We start from the raw sequence: 21080 nt of genomic DNA, 5'->3' as shown, positions 1-21080 counted from the left end.
AGTTTTAAATATGGTCTAATTAAATGGGATCACATTTTTATTCTTTTAGCCAGTAGATTCTTATTGAATAGCCTGCATGGTTTGTAAGAGCTACAGAATTAAATGTTTTTGGTTTTTTTTTTTTTTTTTTTTTTTTAGTACTTGAGATGGAACCCAGAGGCTTTTAACCTCTGGGCTACACTCCCAGACCTATTTTAAATTGTTTAAATGCTCTTTTAAAGGAGTTTTAATAAGCCTTATACTGTTGATCAGTAATAGTATAAGGTTATAAATGAATATACCAAAGGAGAGAAAGGAGAGGTGCTGTAAGTCATGTGGGAGGAACAGGTTGCTGTGAAGTGGGGAAGTGCACACGTACTCTGGTTGTGACTCACACTGACTCTTCTTTACGGTTCACCCTTTCAAGTCAGTCGTACTACTATTATTGTATGACTTAGTAAACAACCCTTCTTTTATTTATTTATTTTTTTGAGGTACTGAGGATTTGGGGATTAAAGCCAGGGGCATTTTACCTCCGAGCTACGCCGTGGCCCTATTTTTTTTTCTTCCTTCCTTCCTTCCTCCCTCCCTCCCTCCCTCCCTCCCTCCCTCCCTCCCTTCCTTCCTTCCTTTCTTCAGGTTTGGGGATGGAACCCAGGGGCATTTGACCTGAGCTATACCCCCGGCCCTATGTTTTATTCTTTTATTTTGAAACAGGGTCTCACTAAGTTGCAGAGGGCCTCACTAAGTAGCTGAGGCTATCCATGAACTGCAATCCTCTGGTCTCAGCCTCCAGAATGCTGGGATTACAACTGTGTGCCACCACGCCTTATTTTTTTTTGGAGGGGGGTTTAACTGAGGATGGAACCCAGGGATATTCTACCTCAGAGCTACAACCCCATCCACCCCCCCCCCTTTTTTTGAGAGTCTGGGTATGGAACCCAGGGGCATTCGAGCTTCAAGCTACACCTTGTGCCCTATTTTTTATTCTTTATTTGAAACAGGGTCTTACTAAGTTGTGGAGGGCCTCACTAAGTTGCTGAGGCTTTCCAAACTGTGATCCTCAGGTCTCAGCCTCCTGAATGCTGGAATTACAAGCTTATGCCACCATGCCTACCATGCCCAGCTTTTTTTTTTTATTCTTTATTTTGAAACAAGGTCTCCCTGTGTTGCCTAGGGCCTCACTGAGTAACTGAGATTGTTTTTAAAGCACAATCCTCCTGTCTCAGCCTCCCAAATGCTAGTATTACAAATGTGCACCACCAGACCTGGCCCTATTTTTTATTCTTTATTTTGAAACACGATTTCATTAAGTTTTGGAGGGTCTCACTAAGTAGCCGAGGGTGACTGGGAGCCTGCAATCCTCCTTTCTCAACCTCCCAAGTGCTGGGATTACAGCACAGGCCACCATGCCCAGCTAATCAAGTCGTTTTTCTCATCCTATCTTTTGTGCTCCAATACTATACATCAGAACTCTTTGGATTCCCATTACCAACTTGGCAAAGGAATTTTGTAAGCATAACTTCATGCAGGAAAAATTAGCCTAGTGTTCTTTTTTTTTTTTAGATTATTTTTAAATGTTGAAGGAATATAATTTTTTTCAAATTGGAGATTTTCTGTTTAGGAAAAGCAGATTCTTTAATTCAGATTCTTTAATTCAGAGATAAGATGGTGGTGCTTGTTAATAAGTTATATTAAAATGAAAAAGTGTTTTTAGTTATGCCATAATAAATAGATCTTTATTGTCCTCTTTCTTTAATGAGGTCAATTGCTAATCTCAGTATTGGGAAATTTTGCAAACAGAAATATCAGAAAAATAATGAACTGAAGCAATGGATATAACATCTAGTTAATTGCAACAGACATTCAATTTTTATCTCATCAAAGTTTGATTTTTTTTCTTTTTAAGGTAACTACAAAAGCTCATCAGACAGAAATCCTCCACTCAGTCCTCAGTCCTCTATAGATAGTGAGTTAAGTGCTTCAGAATTAGACGAAGATTCAATTGGATCCAATTATAAGCTAAATGATGTAACCGATGTGCAGATTCTAGCCCGGATGCAAGAAGAAAGTAAGTATTTCCATCTTTGAAAGCTGAGATTTTTTTTTTACTACTGCTCAATTTTCTCTAGATATTAAATATATTTTGGAGGCTTAATCAACATATATACATGTGTTCATTTTTAGAGTCTACTTTGCGTAGGTCAGTTCTGTTGTTTGAAGGGCAGAGAAAAGTATATTAGGCTCACCTTCTGTCACTTGTCTTCATACCCTGTGTGTTACTTTGCATTGACACTCACTAGTATGATAGTATAATTTATTACACATTTACTTTTGTCTTTTCATGTAAACTAGTGTTTCTCAACTTTTTAAAAATTGTTCCCTTAAGCTTTTTAATTTGTTTTTTATTTTTTGAAGATTTAAGGGAGTTTATTAAAAAGATAGAAATACAGAAGATAGTTACAGCCTCATGTTACCCAGGGTACATGATGGGGTGCTTGGAATGAAATCACCAAGAAGCCTTTTTAGAAATTTGGTTTTTTTCTTATCTATCCTTCCTCATGGGATTTTTATTTTGATTATGATGATGATGATGGAGCCCAGGGGCATTCTACCCCTGAGCTATACCAATTTTTTATTCTTTATTTTAAAACAGGTCTCAGTGCCGGGCATGGTGGTGCACGCTTGTATTCCCAGCATTCGGGAGGCTGAGACCGGAGGATCGCGGTCCGCGGACAGCCTCAGCTACTTAGTGAGGCCCTTTGCAACTTAGATCCAGTTTCAAATTAAAGAATAAAAAACTAGCTCGGAGGTCAAATGCTCCCAGGTTCCATCCCCAGATCCGCAAAAACAAACAAACAAACAACAAAAAAAACCCAGGGTCTCACTGAATTGCAAAGGGCCTCACTAAGTAGCTGAGGCTATCCATGAACTGCAAACCTTCTGTTTCAGCCTCCCAAATCATATTAAAAGCATACACTACCATTCTGGCTCCTTCATGGAGTTTTAATATCACACTTATACTGTCTGTTTGAATGAGGGCCTCAAACTATTATAGTATCTAAGATTTTTTTCACATTGCAAGAACCAGTATTAGCCTTCTAGGTGACATATATCACTCTTTTTGAGAATGCACAAATATCAAAAACATCTTCATGGAAAATTGGAGTTGTGTCATTAAAAGAAATATGATGATGCTGTGTAGCATGATACTTGGAACTTTTAGGACCGATATACCTTTAAGAATTCAGTAAAAAATTAGGGCTCTGTCATCTCCAAAATGTGTATATAGGCTCAGATATTTTCATACTTTTTCAGGTGTCCATGGATACCCACGCTCTGGTTTAAATGTGAGATGGTTATAGTGATATTATTCTTGGCTGTGCAAATTGTAAGACATGATAGACCAAATCTGAAGTAGAAAAGTTCTCTAAAGTGATCACTTTAGCCTTTAGCTCTGACATTAGCTGAGGAACATTGCTAAACTTTAAGAACTTTTATTTGTCTTTGTATATAAGAAATCCTTTCTTTAAATATGTAGTAAGACTTCAGCCATGTGAACAAAATTATGTCATTTTTCAGGAAAATGGATGGAACTAGATATTATTATTGTGAGATCAGCCAGTTGCAGAGTCAAGGGCCATATGTTTCTTTCACATGTGGAAACCAAAGAAAAAGAGACTTTTGATAAATGAGGAGTGTCCAGTAGAATTGTGGAAGGAGATTTGGGAGGAAAGAGTGGGTAGGGGGAAAGTAAAACTGATAAAGGAAACACCTCAAATAATGCTGTGTCCATATGAAAAGATCTCACTACCATTCTCACCAAGGTACACAGCAAGGTTTGAGCAGCCGGTTGGAAACAGGAGGGAAACACATCCAGTGCTGCATACATTCATGTTTGCATCACTTGGAACCTCACTATGATGTATAATTACAATGTACCAGTAAAAGTATAAAAAATGTAGTAAAATTTACTCAGCTCTAACATTTAAGAAACTGTAGAATATTTCTTACTCCGTTGATTGATTTCCCAGAATGTAGTTTCCCCTAGAAAGACAGGAGATGGACCTAGTGCTTGCTTTTTTATTGTTCTCCCTAAAATCTAATGTCATGGTACCACTTTCTTCTCTAGCTTCATTTAACTCCTCACTGGTTCTCTGGTATTGTCAGCTATTCAGAGTCTAGCTGTTCATGGATATGAAAGGAAAAAAAGAATGGCATCTAAGTCTACCTTACAGTAAACTTACTTATTTCTCTTTGGATCCCTGACTTTTTAGACCCCAGTGTTTTGTTAAAAGCTCAACCAGCCAGGCGTGGTGGTGCACACTTGTAATCCCAGCATTTGAGAGGCTGAGAGAGGAGGATCGTGGTTCAGACAGCCTCATCCACTTAGTGAGGCCCTTTGCAACTTAGTGAGGCCCTGTTTCAAAATAAAAAATAAGAAAAAAGGGCTGAGGGTGTCACTTGGAGATAGAATGCCCCTGGGCTCCATCCCCAATATGGGGGAGAAGCTCAGCCAGCTATTTCCTATAGTTTTTATATTTGTATTTTGGTAACAGATAATAGAAATTTTTGCCTTACTATACTTTAGTAATACTTTCTCAGCCATTCATATGTATGATTTGCCAACAAATTAAAACAAGATGCTGCCAAAAATGTGTAGAATACTTTTTTGAAAATGACCACCTCTCTCTTCTTTTAAAGCGATGACTTTCTCTTTTACATGATTCTTTCATTATTTCTTTGTAACTATTAGAGATGCAAAATTACAGATTTGGACTTTACCTGGTTGGGCTTCTTCATTTTTAAAATGAGAAATGCAAAATCCTGTAGCACTGCGACTTTCTTACGATCTTGTTAGTGGAGAGGCTGCATTGGCACCTGGGTGTATCATTTCTAAAACAGTGCTTTTTCACTGATCTGTTGTCTTTTGTTAGATGACATTAATGTCATATTTGCCAAAACTAGACACTAAGTAATTGTCAGTTCCCAAGGTCCAAACTAGACCCCAGATATTTGTTTTGTTTGTTTGTTTTGCAGGGTTAGAAATTGAACTCAGGACCTCATGCGTGTTAGGCAAACCCTACCAGTGAGCTACACACCCAGGAAATTCATAGTTTTAAAGATACCTTGGGGTGATTTTAATCTGGTTTGGGAAACCTTGTTTTTAACATTTTCTGTTTATAAATACATGACTTAAAGGTTTGGAAACTAGTCTATATCTTTTTACTGGATTGCCAGTAGATAGCAGGACATGCTTAATCTTAGATTCTATGTTTTTTTGCATTATAATGTTAACCCAAGGATTAAGTAACCAAGTAGTTTATTTACTTAGTGATTGCATTTTTTTCACTGGTTGTATAGTGATTATGTTCCCTCAGTGTTCCTTTAATTTAGTCTCAAATTTGAATTACTATCTTAAGGAATAGGATTACTTTTAAATGTATGGTTCTACCATGTAACATAGATTTCAAAGTCAAAAAGAAATCCTGAAGTTGGACAGAGGTTTATAGATTTTTATTCAATTTAAAAATAACCCTCATGTGGTTTATGAATCCTTATATGGAAGGATATCTAAAAGTAAAAACTTTCCTTTACCCTGTTTGAAGTTCTCAATGATAATCTGTATTTAAATCTTTGAAAATATGGGTTAAAAATAATATATTCATTGTTGCCAGGTCTCCGGCAAGAATATGCAGCCACCACGTCTCGTCGAAGTTCTGGGTCATCTTGCAATTCTACAAGACGGGGTACTTTTAGTGATCAGGAACTTGATGCACAAAGTTTAGATGACGAAGATGACAATATGCATCACGCGGTATACCCTGCTGTTAACAGGTTTTCACCGTCACCACGCAATTCACCTCGACCATCACCTAAGCAGTCACCCAGAAACTCACCTCGTTCACGATCGCCTGCCCGGGGAATAGAATATACTAGAGTGTCCCCACAGCCTATGATTAGCCGCTTACAGCAACCTCGCCTTTCACTCCAAGGCCATCCCACAGACTTACAGACAAGCAATGTTAAAAATGAAGGTGAAACAGCAAAGCTTGTAATATTCCTGGGAAAATATTGTCTTTAATATTTCAGTGTGAAGTAATACAATTTTTGCCAAGATTTTGTATTTCAGATAAGTAAGTAAAGAGTTTAGTTAGGTTTGCCATTTCACTAATAGTTTATTAGTCAAGTAAAGAAGAAAGTGAATATAACTTCTCTTGTGTTATTTTTGTTTTATTTTATCCAGGAAGTGACCTTTATTTAAATTTATGTATTTACTCATTTATTTACTTAATTATTTGTGGTACTGGGGGTAGAACTGAGGGGCTTTCTACTCCGGACTACACCCCAGCTTTATTTGATAATTTTGGAAACAGAATCTCACTAAGTTTCTGAGAGCCTCACTAAGTAACTGAGGCTGGCTTTGAACCTGTGCAATCCTCCTGTCTCAGCCTCCCAAGAGCTGGGATTACAAGCATGTGCCACCAGGCCCAGCTAGATTTAAATTTAAATATATAATTTGTGGTTCTCTTTAAGGACTCTCTTTTTCTACCCATTTATAGACTCTGGGATGAGTCATTATTTTAAAATAGGTACTTCCTTATTTTCTGTAACATGCAGAATGTTTAAATAAATTGTTTTAAACTCTTAATTTATATCTTAAATCTTTCTCCATCTGAAAGAATGGTTTAATTTTTTTTAATTAAAATTCTGTTACTGTAGAAAAACTAAGGCGCAGTCTTCCAAACCTGTCCCGAACATCTAATACCCAAGTTGACTCAGTGAAAAGCAGCAGAAGTGACTCAAACTTCCAAGTGCCAAATGGAGGGATACCTCGCATGCAACCTCAGGCTTCCGCCAGTAAGTAGCTTCCTCCTGCTTTCAGGTACCTGTTCACGAAGATGAAGATTACAGGTGGTTAGGTTTTGCTGAAATACTGTATTGCTACTATAAGATAATCATAGTGTATTAAGATTTAAAATTTCTTCCTATAAAATACCCAATTCTATTAATACTTATATGAAACGAGTCTATAGAATTTTTTTTAAAAAAAAGCAAAATATATTTTAAAAAAGGAAGAAAAAAGATTTAGCTTTGGCTTATAAAAATTAGAAGTAGAAGCCGGGCGTGGTGGCTCACACTTGTAATCCCCTTGCTTAGGAGGCTGAGACAGGAGGAGTGTGTAGGTTCGAAACCAGCCTCAGCTGGCTTAAGAGACCCTGTTTCCAAATAAAATATAAAATAGGTCTGGGATTGTAGCCCGGAGGTAGAAGGCCCCTGGGTTTCATCTCCAGTACCACCACCAAAAAAAAAAAAAAAAAATAGAAGTAGAAATAGTAGCTAGTATACTATCCAAATGTATGTCCTTTAGTAATTGCTTAAATTTTCTTAAGAAATTGGGCACAGCAGCTGGGTGTGGTGGCGCACACTTGTAATCCCAGTGCTTGGGAGGCCGAGACAGGAAGATTGCACAGGTTCGAAGGCAGCCTCAGCTACTTAGTGAGGCTTTCAGCAACTTAGTGAGACCCTATTTCCAAATAAAGTGTAAAATAGGTCTGGGAGTATAGCCCACAGGTAGAAAAGCCCCTGGGTTCCACCCTCAGTACCAAAAAACAAAAAAAAATTTGGGCACACCTGGGCACATTCGGGCACACCTGTAATCCCAGTACTTAGGAGGCTGAGAGAGGAGGATCACAGGTTTGAGGCAAGCACACAATCACTTAACAAGACCCTGTGTCAAAATAAAAAATAAAAAAGTGCTAGGAATGTGTTTTTATATTTAGTTTCAGTTGTTAAGTTCAAAATTGTTCAACACTTTATAGAGTAAATCTCACCCTAGCTATTTGGTAAAACCAAACCTCATTGTCTCATTTCATTATTGTCAGTACCAACTTTTTACTTGGAGTTGTTTCCTTATCCCCTTATACGTGCTTTTTATTTTGACTATTCTAGTATCTCAAAGCTTTATGGCGACTGGGCGTGGTGGCACACGCCTGTAATCCAGTACTTGGAAGGCTGAGACAGGAGGATCACGCAGGTTCAAAGCCAGCCTCAGCTACTTAAGTGCGGCTCTCAGCAACCTAGACCCTGTTTCAAATAAAATATAAAATAGGTCTGGGAGTGTAGCCTGGAGGTAGAAAGCCCTGGGCTTCCATCCCTAGTAACACACACACACACACACACACACACACACACACACACACACACTTTATGGCAATTGAAAACACACACACACACACACACACACACACACACACACACACACACTTTATGGTAATTGAAAATAATTCTAATTTTTTTGTTTTGGTGGTACTGGGGTTCCTGGAAGCCCTTCTACCTCCGGGCTACACTCCCAGACCTATTTTATACCTCTTATTTGGAAACAGGGTCTCTTAAACCAGCAAGGCTGGCTTCGCACCTGCGCGATCCTCCTGTCTCCGCCTCCCAAGCGCGGGGATTACAAGTGTGCGCCACCACGCCTGGCCTGAAAATAATGCTTCACAAAAATAGAAGAAAAGGAAAAGGTTGGGAATCTGTATACAAATATTAATAGAAAAATGTATGTTTTATAAATTAAACTTTATGATAATTACTTGCCTTCCCTAGGGGTAGAAATCTCATTATATAATCACTTGCTGATTTCCTAGACATTTTTATATTAATGAATTATTTTTCCTTTTCCCAAGATATTATTATTATTTAAGGAAAATATATAGAACATATCCTATTCTAATTAGTAATTGATTTTTGTGCAGAAAGAATATCTGCAGTTTCATAAAAGTATATTTCAATGTATAGGCAGAAGAGTTAAGGTACTATCCTTTTGTCCCCCCCAATTGTGTATACTTGTTCATTTTTGTATTTGTAGCTGTAGTAAAGCTTATTTAAAATTAAAGTCACAAACATTTATTTTAGTGTAAAATTGTACTTTTATAAAAAATGATTTAGAAAATTGTAATAAGCTGAAAACGTAAATTTACTTTATAAAAATATTTAAGGATTTATATTTAATACATTATTAAAGTTAATACATTATTCAGCAAAAAAACTTGTAAGTTACCTCTATTTTCCTTGAAATTTTGCATATCTTTTATACATAAATGTGTCTTCTTTTAATAGTATTCATAGTTTTTTTAACAGCCTCCTTTTTATTTTCATATATAATTATGTACAATATAAACTTTATGCATTTTATACATGAATTTGGTATTTTGTATTTTCTATGTAAACCTCAGTTATTATTGTAATAGATGTTGCACATGTTTTAAGTATTTGTTTTTCCAGCCTATAAGTGGTAAAGCTTTGGTTCTTGCTGGTCGCATGAAGCTAACTTTGCAAGGTTGCTTATTTCTACCTACGGGACCACTTCTTTTGCCTTGTTACTATGCCAATCACTATTTTTATATGCTTATTTGCTGTGGCTGCATTATTGTGGATGCTGGCATTCAAACATGAGTATTAAGAGATTTCTAATGAATTTTCAACTTGTTACAGCTATTATTAATTTTTAACTTTTATATTTGGAAAATATAACTTAAAAAGTTTAAGAAAACCAGAGCACTGCAGAAGTCATAGATACAGATTACTTTCTGTTTCTTCAATTCAAGGAAGGAATGTTTATCAGAGGCAGAAATTCTCAAAAGGCTAATGCCTTACTTTCTAAGACTACTACAGCACAGGTTTCGCATAAAGTTTAGTTTTCAGAGAAATATAAGAATCACTGGTTCATAAATAAGCTCAAAACCCCAACAGTGTACTGATTTCTAAAGTACCCAAAACTTTGTTAGTATTTTGAAATATTTAAAGTACTTTGACATGTATTACCTTATTTAAACCTCACAAATATCTGTTTCTTATTGTATACAAAGAGAGATACATATAAATCATAGGAATTATGCAAGCTTATTAAGAAAGTGGCAAAAATGAAGCCAAATACACTTGTCCCACTCCTCTCTGCCACTCCTGATCTTCCCCCTTGTCATTGTTTAGATTACGGCATGCTGGCTAATTGCAAATGACTAGGCATCTTGAAACTCATTCTTGAATGACTTCATTGGAACGTAATTTGAGATAGCATTGTAAATAATATGTGAAATATCATAAAAGAGTAAACTAGCTTGGCAATATATTGTTTCTAAATTCCATACAGATTACACTACTGCTGCACTTGGTGGATGAACAGCACTTTTATTACCTTTCCTTGATGTAGCTAAATGGTATGATGAGGACTGGATAAGGACTAGAGACCCTGAAGGACACTGTCCTAACCCAAAAATGAAATGATAAAGAGACTGAATTAGGTATTTAAGATATGGTGGAAGCCGGGTATGGTGGTGCATGCCCATAATCCCAGTACTTGGAAGGCTGAGTACTTGAGAGGCTGAGCCAGCTTCAGTAACTTGGCAAGGCCCTCAACAACTTAGCAAGACTGTTTCAAAATAAAAAGTAAAATAGGTTTGGGGTGTAGCTCAGAGGTAGAATGCCCTGGGCTCAATCCTCAGTACTATACATGTATACACATACACCAAAATAAGTAAGTAAATACATAAATAAGAGATACACAGTGAGGATGTAAAAAGATACAGATCCAAGAAACAACAACGGTTGAATAAGTAGAATTTAAAATAAAAAGTAAACAAAATTTGAACTTATAATAACCTTGCAAAATGGTGGTATGTATTTGCCAGAAATACAGAGGTTTTTAGAGGAGTTGGTTTGTGGGAGGGGTTATTAACCTAAATAATGGTGACATCAAAGGATAATTTTTAGCCACATACATTTGTAAGCACAGTAGTAATCCCAGCTACTTAGGAGGCTGAGGCAGAAAGATCAGTAGTTTGAGGCAACCTTCATAATTTAGCAAGATCCTGTCTGAGAAGAAAAAAACAAAAAGAGCTGGGAACATAGTTCCGTGGTAGAGCACCACTGGGTACAGAACTTATATTCTCATTCTCTTCTCTCCTATCTCTCTCTCTCTCTCTCTCTCTCTCTCTCTCTCTCTCTCTCTCTCTCTCTCTCTCTCTCTCTCTCACACACACACACACACACACACACACACACATAGTTGTTTTCACCTTTTCATGAGATCTTGCTAACTTGGAATTATATAAATATTAAATACAGAAAATTAAAACCATAAATATTTTCAATAGCTAACACAAAATTCTATTGTAGAAAGATTTGGAATTTCATTTAAACTAGTATATGTTGTCATTTAAAAAATGATTCTGTCTTTAGAAAACTGATCAAATTAAGAATAATTCAGATAAAACTTCAGTATTGCTAGTTTAACATTATGTGACTGGTGTTTTATGCAAATTATTCATTTCATTGTGACTGTGTCAGGCAACTCACTTACTGCCCGATTGTATATGTAATCTCGATTCTTCAATTTCTCAGTGGATAGTTTTTCTTTGTCTATAGATGTCGTTATTGTGGCATCACCATGAGACTTAAGGGTAGGGGTAATCAACTTCATTGGAGTTAACATAGTTATTCAAATAGGATCTTTTTAAAGGAGGTCTTTTTTTTTTTTCAACAAATGGGATTTAATATGAAGCTTTTATTTAGAAGTTTTAATGGCTCTTAGATATCATGAATTGCCAACATATATTCAGTCGATTTCCTTTTGCCCCACAACTGGGCCTACTTTTTGTTCTTCAGGTATTCTATATGTGCTCCAGTCTCAGTATTCTTTATAATCCATTCTTCCTCAATCTGGAATGCTTTCTCCAGATAGCTATTTAGCTCAACCCCACTCTTCCTTCAGATCTTTTGCATCTCAGGAAATCCTTCCTGATTATCCTATACATAATTGCAACTTGATTCCTTTTCTGCCTTTCCTACTTAGCTTTCCTCTTTAGCTGCTGTAACCATCTGGATTGTACTTTTTGTTACTTTGTTTATTATCTGTCTTCCCATTACTAGAATTAGAATATTAGTTCCATTAGTGTAAGAACCATATATCTAGTTGACTGCAGAATCCATTGTACCCAAAACAGTACCTGAAATAAAGCAGATACTCAACTATTTGAATACATAAAAGTAGGGATGGATGGATGGATGGATATATGAATGGATGAATATATGAATGATTGAAAACATGTATGAATCAATATGTAGATAAAGAATATTCAGTGATTATAGTAGTCTCCTGCATTTTTATGGGATAGATGGAAGGTAACCTATTATAAAATTTACCTTTTTTTTTTTTGCAGTACTAAGGATGGAACCTAGGAGCATTTTTACCTCTGAGCTATGCCCCCATCCTTTTTTTTTTTTTAATTCTTTATTTTGAAATAGGATCTTACTAAGTTGAGGAGGGCCAACTAAGTAGCTAAGGCTGGCTGTGAATCTGCAATATTTCTATCCTAGCCTCCCAAATACTGGGATCACAAGCGTGCACCACAATGCTCAGCTAAAACTTACTTTTTGAATATGGAGTGTTTGCTAGTCTACCTAACAATATTTGAGTTGGCATCAAATATTATTTAGCTACAATAATGTTTGGAGTGCTATAAAATTGGAAATCAAATACATTTCTTTTGCCGGGTATGGTGGTTCATGCTTTGTAATCCCAGTACTCGGGAGGCTGAAAGAGGATCACAGGTTTGTGGCCAGCCTCAGCTACTTAGGCCCTCTGCAACTTAGTGAGAGCCTGTTTCAAAATTAAAAATTGGGCTGGGGGTGTAGCTCAGAGGTAGAATGCCCCTGGCTTCAATCTCTAGTACCTAAAATAATAATAATAATAATAATAATAATAATAATAATAATAATAATACAGTTTTTAAAAGTTTATTAACATCAGGGTTTGGTGGTGCACACTTGTAATCTTAGTACTTGGGAGGCTGAGATGGGAGGTTCATGGCCAGCCTCAGCAACTTAGGCCCTCTGCAATGTAGTGAGACCTTAATTCAAAATAAAAGAATAAATAGGGCTAAGGGTATAGATCAGAGATAGAATGCCCCTGGCTTCAATCCCCAGTACTGTCATTAAAAAAAAAAAAAAGTTTGTTAGCTATGAGAAAACAATAGTTATTCAGCTTTGGTAGAGTTAAGCAATAGGGGGGAGATAGATTCTTCCCTGTATTTCTCTCTGATATGTCAAGTTCCCCTTTATCACCTGATACCACGCCAGTGATTGGTTATGCCCTCACTAGACTTACAAGTAGGACCTCTTTTTTGTTTATTTCATTTTGTTCTGCACACAAATCCTTGAAGTTTATGAGGTCATAACTTTTCCAACAATAGAATAACATTTCAGAGTCACTTAATCGGTGACTGCACTGATTGGTGTGGGACTCTGATAGAGTCTAATAGTGCCATAGTAACTGTTAGATTAGAGTAATTGGAACAGCCCTGGGGCACATCTTACATGCTAATTTTGAGTTTCAGTGTAGTTAATAAATTAGAAATTTGGAAGAAATTGATCACAAGTCAAATGTTCTAACTCATCCAAACCCCTCAACTCACACCAATACACACACACACACACACACACACACACACACACACACACACACTCTCTTCTAGCAATATGCATATGTACACAGCTCAGATATGTTTCTACCTAAAGTCAGAGGTACATATTACTCAGATTCTACAGCATGATATGTTCAACATTCTAAAGACACCATATTGTGACTTCCTGAGGACTTGCCTGGTTCTGAGTTTTCTTCTCCTTTTTGAGTGTGGAGATCACTGTTTGATTTTAGGGTAATTCATCTAACAATAACTGCTTTGCCAAAATTTGCTTTTTTGCGTTGAACAAATACTGCATTTATTTTATTCAATACTGTGTGCTTGTGTTCATCACTTATATCTTTGTATTTGTATTATTTGCATTCTATAGCATGTTTGCTGGTGGTTTGTTTTCTCTTTGGTATTTCAGCTGATTGACTTAAGATGTTTGATCTACAGAAACTAGTTCAAAAAGTATGCATATGCACTAAGATTCCCATTCCCTTTCTTTTTTCCATCCCCTTTCTTTTCCAAGTTAATGCACTAAGCATCACCTTAAACTTCCTTTGCTTCTAGGATTCTAACATTTTCAGCTCACGGTTTCTATTTCTTGACACATTTTAAAGTTTGCATTAAAATATTCAAGTTTACAGAAGCTATAGCCTTTATCTTGTACTTCCAGGCAAACATGACAGTTCCTTATTTTTCAACAGCTTCGCAAAGGCTGAAAAATTTGCCTCGTACTTCTCTCAAAGCCAAACAGTTGCTTCAAACTTCATCTCCAAAAAGAGGTAACTACAGCCTCTTACTAAGTTTAAAATGACAACAAATGGTGTAGGTAAATCTTATGACTCTTGACATACTAAGTCAGTGATTCCTGTAAGGCATGTGTTAGTGTCTTTTTTTCTTAGTAAAATAATGTGGATTAATTCTCTGCCATGTGGATAAATCTAAAGAAATATATTTTCTACAGAGGTATGTATTGGATTGCTCTTCTGAAAGAAGTAGATGATAGAGAATTTATTATTTTTCTTCCCAACAAAAAACCAAACGTCACTATTTTAACTTAATGCAAGTTGAACTAATAAGTGCTTTAAAATGAACCAAATGTCAGAGATTCGGTATGTTAATGCTTTTTCTTTAGACATTTATTTTGGGGTGTGCTTATCTGTGAGATGAAATGAAAACACTTTTGCATTAGAATCAGATTGAAGGTAAAACAGAAATTGTTATGGTCGGTTTGGAATACTTGTGGGATGGTAGCTTTAGAAATAAGTGTTGAAGAAGTACATTAATGTTACAACAAAGCTATACAATATACAATATTGGTTCCAAGAGATTGAACGTATGGGTAGACAGGAGGAAGTAGAATTTAGAGAAAACAGTCTTACTGGGTAGACTAGCAGTATAAGCATGACTAGGAGCCTTGGAGAAAATGAGAGAACAAAAATAAGCAATAGGAAGCTGGACATGGTGGTACACACTTGTAATCCAGCATTTGGGAGGCTGGGACAGGAGGATCACAGTTCGAGGACAGCCTCAGCTACTACTTAGTGAGCCCCTTTGCAACTCGGTGAGACCCTGTTTCAAAATAAAGAATAAAAAATAGGACTGGGGGTGTAGCTCTGAGGTAGAATGTCCCAGGGTTTTATTCCCAGTTCTGCAAAAATAGTAAATAAGCAATAGGAGAAATATTTCCTTGGCCCAGGACATGTGGGTAGCTTGCCTCATTCATTCATTTGTTCATTCATTCATTCATTCATTCATGGCTCTGGGAATTGAACTCAAAGACATTTTATCTCCAAACTACACCCCAGCCCTATTTTATTCTTATTTTGAAACAGTCTCACTAGGTTGATGAGAGTCTCACTACTTGCTGAGGCTGTCCTCATACCTGCAATCCTCATTCTCAGCCTCCCAAGTACTGTGATTACTAGCATGCACCACCACATCTGGCTCACTGTGGGCAGCTTTAGAACTCAATAAATAACCAAGATCTAGAAGTGGGATATAAAGCACTAAAGAAAATTATTGGAGAAGAAGCTTGGTACTTGATTTGTTGAAAAAGGTTTATATATTACAAAGGAATTAAAAATAATAATTTTAGCAAATTTATTATTTTGAGTGTTTCAGAAATGATTTAGTGTATTGTGTATAACTTAAAGAATTAATTTTAGATGATAGAATCTGAAGAAAAGAAAATGGTCAAATAGAAATATAGGATGTGTGTTTGTATTAAATATCAGAAGTTAACCATAGGCCTCTGATATGGATGGCTTTTTGATACATGGTTAGAAAGAATAGGCTATATATTATGTGGTTTTTTTTATGGAAAAGGAAATGGCTTATTGGGGATTTTTATGGGAAAGGCCCCTTATTATCTTAAAGATTACAAAAAAGGAAACATAGTGTACTCTTTGCCTGTGCTATGAGCCATTTTTAAATAGTAATAATAATATAAGCCATGAACCAACACTTGCACTCTAGCTATACTAGCAGAAAGAGGGATGAAAAGTAGAGGTGTTTAGCATCAGATTCCCACTACTGGATATATATCCAAAGGAAGTGAAATCAGTATATTAGAGAGAGATCCATTCCCACGTTTATTGCAACACTATTCACACTAGCCAAGATTTGGAATCAACCTAAACATCCAACAACAGATGAATATACTAATATACTGCCATTAAAAAGGATGAGGTCCTGACTTTTTTTTTTTTTTTTTTTTTGTGGTACTGGGGATGGAACCCAGGGGCATTCTTTCTTTGAGCTACACCCTCAGCCCTATATTTTTATTCTTTATTTTGAAACAGGGTCTCACTAAATTGCAAAGAGCCTCACTAAGTAGCTGAGGTTGTCCTCAAACTGTGGTCCTCCTGTTTCAGCCTCCCAAATGCTGGGATTATAAGCATACGCCACCATGCCCAGCTGAAATACTGACATTTTTGACAACATGGATGGAACTGGGGGACATTATGTGAACAACCAGTATGAGCCAGGCACAGAGGCAAATACCATAGTAACTCATATGTAGATTCTCAAATACTAGACCTCAGCGAAGTAGAGAGTAGATAATAGTGGTCATCAGAGACTGAGGAGCAAAGAGAGAGGGGGAAATGGAGAGGTTTGTCAGTGGGTACAAAGTTATAAATGGATAGGAAGAGTAAGTTCCGGTGTTCCATTGCACAGTAGGGTGGCTATGCCCAACTGTGTACTATATTTTAGAACAGCTAGACGAGAGGTTCTTTAGTGCTCACACCACAAAGAAATGATATTGCATGAGGTACAATAAGCTAACCACACTGATTTGATCATTATATGCAGCAAATACATGAATCAGAGCATCACATTTTACTCCATAAATATGTAACCATTAAAAAAAATTGTGTGTGTACGTGGTACTGGGATTGAACCCAGGGCCATTTTACCTCTGAGATACATGGTCTTGCTAAGTGACTACACTCCAGCCTCCAACCTACAGTCTGTTGTCTCAGTCTTTCAGGTACTGGGACTACAGGCATATACTATTGCACCTGGCTAAAAACAATTTTCAAAAAGAGCAGAATCTTTGTGGAATTGTTTTAAGAATGTTGGGTTTCTGAGACTTCTATATTTTTATTTGGAAACAGGGTCTCTTAAGCCAGCGAGGCTGCCTTCGAACCTGCGCGGTCCTTCTGTCCCCACTTCCCAAGCGCGGGGATTACAAGCCTGCACCACCACATCCGGCTAGATATTTGTTTTGTCGATGTTTTCCACCTATAACCAAAGACATACTAAAACAATGAGCTGGGTGGGAATGCAACTCAATACAGTACTCACTAGCATCTGCAGGACCTTGGGTTCCATCCCCACCATCACAGGGGAAATAAAAGCTGGAAAGAACTATGGTATCTAAAACAGGGCAGGAGATAATTATATCATAATGACAGAGTAGGAGATTTTTTTCCCCCAAAGAAACAGTTTATTGTCTGCTTTTTGCCAGACAGTATATGACATGGTCCGTGTTTAAAGGAGAAAGAAACAATCTTAGGCCGGGCGTGGTGGCGCACGCTTGTAATCCCCGCGCTTGGGAGGCGGGGACAGGAGGATCACGCTTGTTCGAAGCCAGCCACACTGGCTTAGGAGACCCTGTTTCCAAATAAAAATATAAAAATAGGTCTGGTAGTGTAGCCCGGAGGTAGAAGGGCTTCCAGGAACCCCAGTACCACCAAAAAAAAAGAAAAAAAAGAAAGAAAGAAACAATCTTAGAGTTAATATTATTCCACTTTAGGTAAAATGTTGAAATATCAAATTGTATTCTTCCATTTATTGACTCCTCCCCACTTGATATTATAGTTTCTAATAAATGGTACCTGTACATTTGTTATAAAATCCATAATACAAGGTTATCATTTTTTGCTTTAAAACTATCACATATATTTTTTAAAATGTTTTAAGTTAATATCAATTTATTTGTAATATTTGTAAGCTATTCTTTTTGTGGGGGGGGTACCCGAGATGGAACCTAGGTGCATTCTACCTCTGAGCTTTACCTCCAGCCCTATTTTTAAGTTTGTTTGTTTGTTTGTTTGTTTATTTTTGTAGTACTGGGAATGTAACCCAGGGGCATTCTACCTCTGAGATAAAACCCTCCAAGCCCTATTTTTATTTTTTTCGTTCTTTTCTCTTTTTTTTGGACGGGTCTGGGGATGGAACCCAGGGGCATTCACCTCTGAGCTACACCTTCTGCCCTATTTATTTTTATTCTTTATTTTGAAACTTGGTCTCATTGAGTTGCAGGGGGCCTCACTAAGTAGCTGAGGCTGTCCGCGAACCATGATCCTCTGGTCTCAGCCTCCCGAATGCTGGGATTACAAGCGTGCGCCACCACACCTGGCTATATTCTTTATTTTTGAAACAGGGTCTTACAAAGTTGCAGAGGGATTTCACTAAGTAGCTGAGGCTGGCTGCAAACCTGTGATCCTCCTGTCTCAGCCTCCCAAATGCTAGGATTACAAGCCTGTGCCACCACGCCCAGCTATAATTTTATATTTTTACTTAAAGATTTTATTGCTGTGCTTACTAGGTTAAGAGGACCTTAAGTTCTGGCTAAATATTTTATTTTTTTTTAAATTTTATTTTATTGGTGCACTGTATTCATACATCATAGTGGGATACAAACTTTTGTAGACATACATGTACACATCGCCCAGTCAGCCCCCACCCGATCCCCACCCCATTCTCTCCCCATCCCTCCCTCCCATGCTTGGCTTAGTGGTTGACATCTAGTATTATAGCAATTTATCCAAAATTAAAAATGATAATCTCACATAACAGTTTCATTTGTCTGATACCAAGCTTTTGATGACTTAAAGATAACATTTCAATATTTTTTTTTTGCTTTCTTTCTTACCAAAGAATATTTTTTTCTTTTTTTTAGGTGAAACTATCATATATTTATTTTTCAGAAAAAAATCTATCCTGATATGGAATATGGACTCTAGATACCCAAAACAATCTCGAAGCAAAAACAAAGCTAGAAGATGTATATTTTCTGATTTCAAACCATATAAAGCTACAATAATTGAAACAGTGTAGTACTGTTCTAAAGGCAGATATATAGACCATTGGAGTTAAATACAAGCCTAGAGCTAACTTCTTCCCTATATTGTCAAGTTATTTTTGACAAGGTTTCCACGAAGATTTGGTAGTGGAAATAATAATCTTTTAACTAAATATTGTTGAAAAGTAATAATTACATGGAAAAGAATAAAATTGGACCCTTACCTAATCCCACATACAAGTATTAACTCAAACTAGATAAAAGACCTAAATATAAATCTTAAGACTATAAACTTTTAGGAGAAAATCTGGGTCATAAAAACTCACAACATTGAAATTGGCAGTGATTTCTTGGATATGATTTCAATGGCACAGGCAACAGAAGAATATACAAACTCCCTAAAAAATAAAAGAAAATATTGTATATCCAAAGACAATGTAAACAGAGTTAAAAGTTACTAATAGAATTGGATAAAATATTTCCAAATGCTATATCTGAAGGTATATTAATATTCCAACTAGAAATCCTAAAAATTAACAACAATAAAGGCAAACAATACAATTTAGAGATAGGTAAAAGACTAACATAAGTAATGAATCTCCACAGATAACCAATCTTAGTTGTCTGTTGGATGGAAACTCTTGTTTCTCTGGTTCTGGTGAGTGTTACCTATTTCTTCTTTGTAGTTAATCTCTTTGAGTATTTTCTCTAGCGCTGGTTTTGAAGACATAAATTCCTTCAGTTTCTGTTTGTCATGGAAGCTTCTTATTTCTCCATCTAATTTGATAGAAAGTTTTGCTGGATAGGAAATTTTTGGCTGGAAGTTGTTTTCTTTCAGAGTTTGGAGTATGTTACTCCAAGCCCTTCTGGCTCTCATGACTTGGTTTGGGAAGTCTGGAGTGATTCTAAATTGGTTTGCCTCTGAATGTCAGTTGGCCCTTTGTTTTTGTTGCCTTTAAGATTCTCTGCTTGGCTTCCACATTGGTCATTTTGACAATTATATGGCGTGGGGATCCTCTTCTCCGATCCTGTCTAAAGGGAGTTCTATAAGTTTCCTGGATCTGTGTATCAACCTCTTGCTCTATATTTGGAAAATTTTCTGCTATTACTTCCTTGAAGAGATTGTTGATCCCTTTGGTATCACTTTCTTTTCCCTCCTCTATTCCAATTATTCTTAGGTTAGCTTTCTTAAGATGGGCCCATATTTCTTCAATGTCAGATTCCTGCTGTTGGATATCTTTTTCTAGATTAGAAACTATGCATTCATTTTTGGATTGCTCATCTTCTAAGATCGAGATTCTGTTCTCCATGTGGTCTAATCGGTTGTTTGTGCTTTGAATTGAGGCCTTTACTTCATTAATTGCATCCTTTATCTCTTTTTGGCTCTCTCTGAGTTCTTTTCGAAGCACCTCTATTATTTCTACAGTTATTTTCCTGATTTGATCTTCTAGAAATCTCTGATTTTCTGTTTTATCAGGTTCTGATGTTGTGGGGTTGTGCACATTCATTACTTCAGTGTTATTCCTCTTTCCCATGATTTCGGAGGTTTGTGCCTTCTCTGGGTTCTTCCCTTGGGTCACTATGGCTTCACTTAAGGTGCTCTGGATCTCGAGTCTGTATTATCTCAGACCCTACTACTCCTTTACTGGGTTGTATCACAGAGTCTCCGACCCAGGGAGTCAATAGAGGCTGCTTTAAACTATGGGGGGTGCCAGGTTGCACGCTCTCCTATGGTGTGATATCTCTGCCACCACCACTCCCTCACTGGGTCAAGTCCCAGGAGGCACAATACTGGGATTTCTCCTCTGTGGCCCGCAATTTGACTCACTGTTCTTGAGTACGTAGATGTAGCTGTACTGGACTTGGTGATTTCACTGCTGCTGCCGCCGCCGGTGGCAATATGGCGCCTCTGCCACGCCCTCGGCCATGAGGCTGGTGTATTTTTTCTTCTCTGATTTTGATTTCCACTCTGAATCCCTGCAGCATGTGCTGAGCTCAGCCACTGGGAGCTTTAAATGCTGTCTGCGCCGAAAGATCCCGCCTGGCTGTTCCGCATCGGCTCACCTCGGCTTGCTGTAGCCGTCCGCTGAGTTCGCCGC

The 21080-nt window shown here is 37.1% G+C and overlaps 1 protein-coding gene across 2 annotated transcripts in view; it reads left to right on the top strand.

The window, feature by feature from the left end:
- SLAIN2 (SLAIN motif family member 2) overlaps positions 1-21080 on the top strand; it is a gene marked incomplete at both ends in the record, with an annotated part of 88086 nt that overhangs the window by 43997 nt on the left and 23009 nt on the right. Inside the window, 4 exons of one of the 2 annotated variants that reach the window (XM_080698033.1) lie at positions 1889-2050; positions 5658-6017; positions 6703-6840; positions 14153-14230. In XM_080698033.1, coding sequence (XP_080554159.1) covers positions 1889-2050; positions 5658-6017; positions 6703-6840; positions 14153-14230 — 738 coding nt within the window. The remainder of the gene's footprint in view (positions 1-1888; positions 2051-5657; positions 6018-6702; positions 6841-14152; positions 14231-21080) is intronic. The other variant, XM_080698034.1, reaches the window with a different exon arrangement.

The sequence above is a fragment of the Muscardinus avellanarius genome, assembly GCF_963383645.1.
Source record: "Muscardinus avellanarius genome assembly, chromosome: 6".
In the NCBI taxonomy this organism is placed as follows: domain Eukaryota; kingdom Metazoa; phylum Chordata; class Mammalia; order Rodentia; family Gliridae; genus Muscardinus; species Muscardinus avellanarius.
This window is presented reverse-complemented; position numbering and strand designations above follow the sequence as displayed.